This window comes from Octopus bimaculoides, chromosome 5, assembly GCF_001194135.2.
Source record: "Octopus bimaculoides isolate UCB-OBI-ISO-001 chromosome 5, ASM119413v2, whole genome shotgun sequence".
Classification (NCBI taxonomy): domain Eukaryota; kingdom Metazoa; phylum Mollusca; class Cephalopoda; order Octopoda; family Octopodidae; genus Octopus; species Octopus bimaculoides.
In genome coordinates, this window is record NC_068985.1 from 76,492,165 (window position 1) to 76,500,884 (window position 8,720).

General features: G+C 33.0%; 1 protein-coding gene across 3 annotated transcripts in view; it reads right to left on the bottom strand.

Annotated features, from left to right (window-relative positions):
- LOC106881248 (uncharacterized) overlaps nt 1-8,720 on the bottom strand; it is a 276,422-nt gene that overhangs the window by 90,302 nt on the left and 177,400 nt on the right. For all 3 annotated transcript variants that reach the window (XR_008264114.1, XM_052967796.1, XM_052967797.1), the window contains exons 31-34: nt 6,510-6,645; nt 5,004-5,134; nt 2,561-2,770; nt 674-874 (exon numbers count right to left, since the gene is read on the bottom strand). Coding sequence is in view for 2 of the 3 variants with exons in the window: in XM_052967796.1 (XP_052823756.1) it covers nt 674-874; nt 2,561-2,770; nt 5,004-5,134; nt 6,510-6,645 (678 nt within the window). In the remaining variant the exon portion in view is untranslated. The remainder of the gene's footprint in view (nt 1-673; nt 875-2,560; nt 2,771-5,003; nt 5,135-6,509; nt 6,646-8,720) is intronic.

Here is an 8,720-nt window from a genome sequence, read left to right on the forward strand (position 1 = left end):
TATTCAACTAACAAAATATCTTGAGTTTCCAATGAAGAAGCTTTGTTTCTAGGTTAAGATCAGTTTTGCTTTCCTATCAGAAAGAAATTTTAAATACAAAACCATCACACACATAAACACACACAAACATGCATGCACACACAAATGCATACGTGCACACACAAACATAAATGTACATGCTCACATGCACACATACGCATTATATAAGTGTCGTGGCCAATCAGAATAGACAATGAATGACTCAGTAGACAGCATTTAAATGTTTTAACTAATTATTTTTAGGTGGCAAGCAGACATGGGCACCCTCTCAGCCCTCCCACCTCTGACCCAGAAAAACATCCAGGATGTGTCAGCATGAGAGAGAGAGAGATGGAGGACCAGAGGGTGATAGAGGGGAGAATAGTGAAAGAGAAAAAGAAAGAACTATGTCAGCATTCATCTGGTATGTTTTTATTGACCATAAAAATATAGAAAGCAAATTTGACTTCTGCTGCATTTGAACACAAGGCACAGAGACCTAAAATAAACAGTGCAGCATGTGTTACCCAATGCTCTTATGAGTCTGCCAATTAACCATTTTACATACATACATACATACACACATATAAATACTCACTAACATACACACACTCATACAAACACATGTTAAATGAATTACTGAAACATTATTTACCTTTAGTTTGATTGGAATTAGAGACACATTGGTATATACCTTTGTCTTCTTGACATACAGTTCCATTTTGACAAGTGAGATTGCCACAGGCTTTAGAATTATATTGGCAAAGGGACTTATCATGTCCTGGAGGGCACTGACATGAAATAGTACTGTTATTTTCAGTGCAAGAATTTACAGGAACACATAGTCCATTATTATCTGTTTAAAAAAAATTAGCTGAAAGGAATTACTTTGGCAGATTTATTAGTATAATGACTTTTTTTGTATTATTGATAGACAGTGAGATGTATAGGTGAAGGAAGTTATCCATCTATAGAAGTGATGTCACTCTAAGAAATTTGGAAAATGGGAGAGAAGAGACAGAAACTCATCTGTGTCACTTTAGGGTGCAATCTACTGGGTCTTTTATGCTTTAGTGTGCAATCTAACCCTAACCCTTAACCTGAACCCAAACCTTACCCTAAATCTAACCCTAACCTTACTCTAAACCCTAACCTTACACTAAACACTAAACTATATCCTAAACTCTAACCATGACCCTAACTCTAAACCCTAACCTTACACTAAATGCTAACCCTTACCCTAAACCCTAACCCTAATTCTACACCTTACTTCTAACCCTAATCTTAAACCTTAACCCTTACCTCTACACTAGGGGTTCTCAACCAATTTTTTGTCTACAGACCCCTTTGATTCACATTCTACTTGTGTGGATCCCCATAACCATTTGCTGCTTAAAAAATCCTTTCATATTTTTATAATTGAATATTATTAGGACTTGTGTAAAAATTTCTTAATATTTTGTGTTTTGTGGACATATAATCAATTTAATGTCTGAAGTGAAATTTTTTTCATGGTCCCTGAAAAATTACCATGGACACCCAATTTACTATATTGCATCCATAAGCTCACCAAAATCTTATATGGACCCTAGTTGAGAACCCCTGCTCCACACCATAACCCTAACCCAAATCCAGATCAGATCTTTTCACAATGTAGACTACATACTAAAGTAGCACAAACTCATCTCAGCACAACAGCTACCACAGTTGAAGGCTCTAATAAAAAATATCACCAAATATTTAAATTAAAGGAAAAAATATACAGATTTGAAAATGATTGGAGCTCAGACAGATATTTAAAAGCATTGAGCAATAAATAAATGCTTAAAATGATTATAAAATTACAGATTTTTAAAAATGATTTGGAAAGTATAAAAATTTTAGAATAATCTGAGAAGTTTTTAAAATTATTACAACAAAATACAGTATTTTTTTTAATTTTGGAAAAAATGTACTGGAATTTTTTTGATTATTGAGGAAAAGTAGTTATTTTAAACATTTGAAAATGTATATGGATATCTAAAATGGTTAGGAAACCAAACTAATTTTTTTTAAATGGTTTGGAAAATACAAGTTTTTAAAATTATTGGAGAAATATAGTTTTATTTTTTAATAACAGAGAGAAAATATATAGGCTTTTACAATAATTAGGAAAATGTAGAGACGTTTTAAAAATAATTGTGGAAAAAATGAGATTTTTAAAATGACTGAAAATATACAGGTTTTGAAATTGTTTAATAAAATATAGAGAGATTTAAAACAAATATGTAAGATATTCTTAAAAAATATAAACCATTTAGTGATTAAACTGGCCATATTTAGCCAAAATATTCTACCCATTTTATTTTCAAACAAGCCAGATCTGGCTTCTGAAACCTACCCTACAATGTCAGTCTAAAACTTAAGTTACTTCATCAAAATCTCAAAGCTACAAAATAATACATGATAAATTTAAAACAATGTTAATAAATAAGCATTACATTTGACAGAATAATCTGAATGCTAAAGGGTTAAACAGTTAAAAGTCAAAATTTTAACCAACCTTTGTAGAAATTTGGATAACATACACACATAGCATTGTTTGTGGAGAAGTCTGGAATACATTTTGAGTTTGTACAGTTAACAAGACTACATGGGTCACCATACAATTCACAGAATCTTCCTGAGAATCCTGATTGACAACTGCAGTTAAACATGTCTAGTAAATCTGTACAGGTACCATTATTCAAACATGGACTGGATTGACATTCATCTAAAAGACAACATTAATATCAAACTTGAATAAGTATTATCTACACAATTTCACTTTTGCTTTATTATGAAATGAAAGATTATAATCTTCACTGGTAACAGATATTTTTTTAATGAATTGTCTGATCAACACCTTTCATTTACAATATATTCTTTATCCTCGAGAAACGGAAGAACATAGCTATTTTCTCAGTTAACCTGCAATCTGCTTGCAATATAAATGTGTTGCATATCCAACAGTTCATACTACCTAACCACTGTCAATATTTTCTGTTTAATGCTCATAAAATTCATTCATGTTGGTGCCACATAAAACACACTCATGGTGATGCCATGTCAACTGTACTTGTGCCAGTACTTTGTAAGAGCACCTATGTAAAGGGTACCTAGCACACTTTGTAAAGCGGTCGGCATCTAGAAGGGCATCCAACCATAGAAACCATGCCAAAACAGACAGTTGGAACCTGGACAGCTCTCTGGCAGGCCAGCTCTTGTCAAACCATTCAACCCATACCAGCATGGAAAATAGACGTTAAACAATGATCTCATTACTATATAACATACTTCTTCCAAATACAATACAAATCTGACTTTTGATGGGGTGAGGACCTTGATTATTTTTTCTTTCCATCAGAAATAGTAGCTTTTTGAACTTCTACCTCTTCTTTATTCTAATTATACAAGCATGGCTGTGTGGTTAAGTAGCTTGCTTTGTAATCACATGATTACAGGTTCAGTGTCACTGTACAATATCTCAACCATGTGTCTTCTACAATAACCACAGGCCAACCAATACATTGTGAGTGAACGTGGTAAATGGATACTGCATAGAAGTCCATCATGTGTGTGTGTGTGTGTGTGTGTGCATGAATCTTTCTGATGACACTTGACAGCTGATGTCGGTTTATTTACATCTCTGCTTCCCTGTAACTTGGTGGTTCTGCAAAACAGACTAATAGAATAATTACCAGACTTTAAAAAAATAATAAGTTCTAGGGTCAATTTGTTTGACTAAATCCACCATGACCACACTCCAGTGAGTGTGACCCAGTATCACTGCAGCCCAATGACTGAAACAAGTAAAAGATAAAGATATCTTGTCAATGTATCCACCTACCTGTCCTAATTATGTTGCCAACATAACAGAAACTTATCTCTTTCATTTATCAAGTTTTCAGAGCAGTTTATGCACTTCATTTCATTGGCTCTCCCAGTGCTAGCTATTCCTCTGTATGTAGCATACCAGAAGTACTATTTCTCAGTCATTTTACAAAGAAATTCCACTGAATTGTTAAATATTCATTGCCTGTATTGACCACATAGTTTTAAGTTGTAACCAAATTCCCTGCCCAGTTATTATTAACTCTTTGAAGATGGGGCCTCATTTGGAGTTCTAGTGCCAAGAAGATGGAGCCCTTTTTGCAAGCCCTACAGAGGGCATGCGCTTAATTTTTTTTTTTTAATCATAAAAAAATTAAGTAATTACTTTACATACATAAAACTATATATATTCTTGTAAGAAATTGAGTGAACTAATACAATCTTCTTCACCATTCAAATTTTCAGCTGATAGATTGACTGTCATCTCCTAAGGGTTAAACATTTCATCATTTTAAAATGTTAATCCCTACACATTTCTTCTTTCTCCGTTTTTTTTGTTCTTCATTTTCTTTCAACTAATCACTTTCTGTCAAAGAGCATAGACTTAAAACATCAAAGACTATACCATTCTTCCTAGGCATCAAACTAATATACCTGCTTGATGTTGCCTCTCCTGTCTTTGTCTTTTGTTTTCTGTAAATTTGAACTACATATATCAAACAAGTTTATTTCTCAAATGGCATGGAAATATAATACTCTACATTTTTAATTTCTTAAAGTACTGAGTTATTATATTTATAATTGTCTCCAGAACATGATGTACAAGTGCTGATGTGACCATCTTGTTAAGAACTTCATTTTGCAATCATGGGATTGAGGGTTCAATTCTACAGCACAGCAACTTGGTAGGCTTAATTTGTCACTCATTTTAATACCCACACCTAATCCTTACATTAATCTCATCACTAATTTAGTATAAATCCAATATATGATCCACTTGGCCATTTCATTACCATATCTCTTCCAGCTAAATAAATCATATTCACATTTTTATTTTCCTTTTAAACACACAAGAAAATTATAAAGTAATTAATTAATGTAACTTGAGAAAAATTTAAATTAATGAACCTTACCAATATCAATATTGCAGAGTTCTCCAGTATACCCTGCAGGACATTCACAATAGAAATTTTTGCCATCAAGAATACATGTAGCATTGTTGTGACATGGCAATGAACTACAGGGATTTGTGGTTTCATTACAACTGAAATTAGACAGATTTTATAGTTGCAAAGCATTTAAATTATTGTCAGTCTTGAACAAGGATTTTGTGTGTGTGTGTGCATGTTTGTGTATGTAGGCTTGTGTGTGTGTTTATATATGTAGGTATGTATGTAGGTATCATTTCACAATCATGAGGTCCTAGTTAAGTATCTTCTATCATAACTTCATTTCAACCCAATTCTTACAGGTAAAAATTAAAGAGAAATTTAGTGATAATATGTTTCTGATGGTGTGTGAATAGCATTACAATTCAGTATTGAGTTGATACAGATCAAATGAATACAAATTCTAATGAGGTTTTAAATGCAAAAATATTTGTTTATCATTAACAAATTAATATTATTGTTACTACAAACAGCAAGGAAAAGATGTTTACACAAGTAAAAAAGTTCAAACTTCATATGTGATGTTGGATCAGGTATAAAATAGTTGTGTGTTTCATAGAGTTAGCTGGTTAAGGTGTGTTGCTGCCACCATCACCATGGTGTTAACCATTGTTGTTAACCATTTGGTGCCACAGACAGTTCTCTGCTGCTATCAGCTGTCTGCTCTACTTTCTACTCATTAGTGGTTGAAATGCAGGAAATATATAGCCAATGCTCTTGGTCAGAAAAAGCACATCAAAGATTTAATTCTGTTCCACCAGAATTTTTGAATGGTTAAAATTTTGATGGCATCGGTAAAATTTGAGTAAATCACATTCGGGTAATTTGATCTTTTGCATCAAATCCACTGAGTTGGGTTCAATTTCTAGGTGTTTTGTGATTACTAAATATTCCTGCTACCAAGAGAAACATGAAAGTTCATCAGAGAGATTGTGTCTGTAATTCTGTGTTCTAGCCTTATCGCACACTATGTCATGCAGATCCTACCCAAGGATTACACTACCCTTTTATCCTTTAAATTGTTTTATGTTCAAAACAGCTAAATCAAGCTTCTCACACCTACCATATAATATAACTCTAAAAATAAAACAACTACATCATTGAAATCTCAAAGCTATAAGATAAGGCATGATTAACTCAAAATAATGTTCATAAACAAGCATTACATTTGACACAGTATAAACTGAATCTTTTCTACTCTAGGCATAAGGCCCGAAGTTTTTGGGGAGGGGCCAGTCAATTAGATCGACACCAGTATGCAACTGGTATCTAATTTATTTTAATTGAGTTTTTACCTGTAATTTTGGATTTTGTCCCTAATATTATTATAATTTATTATATATGTATATATATAGTTTGAGGATACCATTTTCTCTCCTTCCTACCAGTCTCAAAAGCCCTGTAAAAAGTCACGAACACTGCTTTCTTCCTCGTGACTAAGTAATTATATAATAAAATAAAACCACTTACAAATCTCCAGTATACTGATTCCATGAAGGACACAGGCATCTGAAGGTACTGTATAGATTCTGGCAGGTTCCATTATTTTTGCAACTATCCACCTTACAGTGATCAATATTCTTTTCACAGTTACGACCAGAAAAATCTGAAATTGATAATTGGCCACAGTATGAATTTAAAATGCCATGCTTTCACAAAATTTAGTGGTAATACTTTTTGAGTAAATATTTCTGTTTTTTTTTTTTAAGGACAGCAGATTGGCTAAATTGTTAGAAACTTGGACAAAAATTCTTGAAGTATTTAGTTACTTATTGTACACAAGTTGACCGACAGCAGACAAATATATCAATGAGGCATCTAGCCTCACTTTGATACACTAGCCTAGCTTTGATACAGTAGCCTCATTCTGAGCTACATTATAGAAATGACCTTAGTTCCTGCTAGGCTTTGGTAAAAGACATATGTCTTCTCTACAGCTTCATGCGCAATCTCCCATGCGCGACTCATGTCTAGTCACCTTGACACAAGATATATGGTTCATAAATGAAGATATTTTATCACATGCACATTCTCAAAATGACTGTTCTCATTACACACATGCATACAAACTGTAATATAAATATTATATGTTACTTCCTTCAGTGCAAAAGCAAAAATCAAAACTTTCTTTGTAGGTGAACACATGTTTTTGTATCATACTACATATTTCCACCACAAAAGGTGAACACAGAATAAATAATATATTTAAACACAAAATGTTTTATGGTGATTCATACTAATTGTTTTTCCATTTAATAACATGCACTTGAACAGCCAACAACAGCCACTATAAAATGATGTCCTCGACGTGATTTGAACATGCAACCTTCTACATTCTTATTTCAAATTCCACCAGGGTTCACTTAGTTTTTCACCTGTTTTAGGTTTCTAAAATATTAAATTAAATCCTGGGATTGATATAACCAACTATCTTTTCTCCCTAAAATCTGTGGCTTTGATCTCATGTTTAAAAACCGATGCAAGTGAGATTTTATTTGTTCTAGAACAGAATCAGAACAAGTTGATATAGTTGGGGTAAAAAGCACACAAAGAGAGTAATTTCTAATAACTTAAGCACATTACAATAAATTTGGGAGAAGACAGAGTTAACTTGATTGATCTCAATACTTGACTCATACTCATTTCTATTGACTCTTAAAAAAGAAAAGGCAAAGACTACCTTGGCAAGACTTGAATTCAAAACATCAAAGAAATGTAATCTAAACTCCACAAAACATTTAAATTGAAATTCTTTTTCACTCTAGGCATAAGGTCCAAAATTTTTTTGGGAGGGAGCCAGTTAATTAGATCGACCCAGTATGCAACTGCTACTTAATTTATTGACCCCAAAAGGATGAAGGGCAAAGTCGACCTGGGTGGAATTTGAACTCAGAACATAAAGACAGATGAAATACCACTAAGCATTTCACCGGGTGTGCTAACATTTCTGCCAGCTCGCCAACTTATTTAAATTAATATTCCATAGATTCTTCCATCTAGTGTTCTCACACTAAAGATTAAAAAGACAGAAAATCTGTTATGATAAACTTTGATGTATGTATGTATGTATGTCATTATTCAGTTTATTTCAAGATTTCTTGCCAATAGAAATAAAAACTGGTTTCTAGCCAAGATCCAAGGCTCTTTCACTGGAATTTCAACATCAACAACAGGGTATTTTTGTATGTATGTATGTATGCATGCATGCATGTATGTATGCATGCATGCATGCATGCATGTATGTATGTATGTAGGTGCAGATTTCTATGTTTTATGTCTGTATCCTCATGCATATATTTGCATATCTAGACATGCTTATATATATTTAAATGATAAACTTCTGGAAAGTTTTATAGATTTTTACAGTTCCAATGATGGATTGGATCTCTAGTCTTCAAATTAGCTTTTTCCTTTCTGGTTTTGAGAAGCCCAATTTCTCAAGATTGGTATTTAGGCAGGGCCCCAATAATTACAGGTATAAACCTGAACTTGTAATCTGGATAAAGTAACTAATGACTGAAACAAGTAAAAGATAACGGATATATATATTATGATTGACTGTTGACTGAACACTATTCAATTTTTTTCTCCGTGTTTTTCTCCTTGTCTCCATATTCTTTCTGTTGAAGAGCGTAGCTCGAAACGTCAAAGACTTTCCGTATTCCTGAGCGTACATTCTCC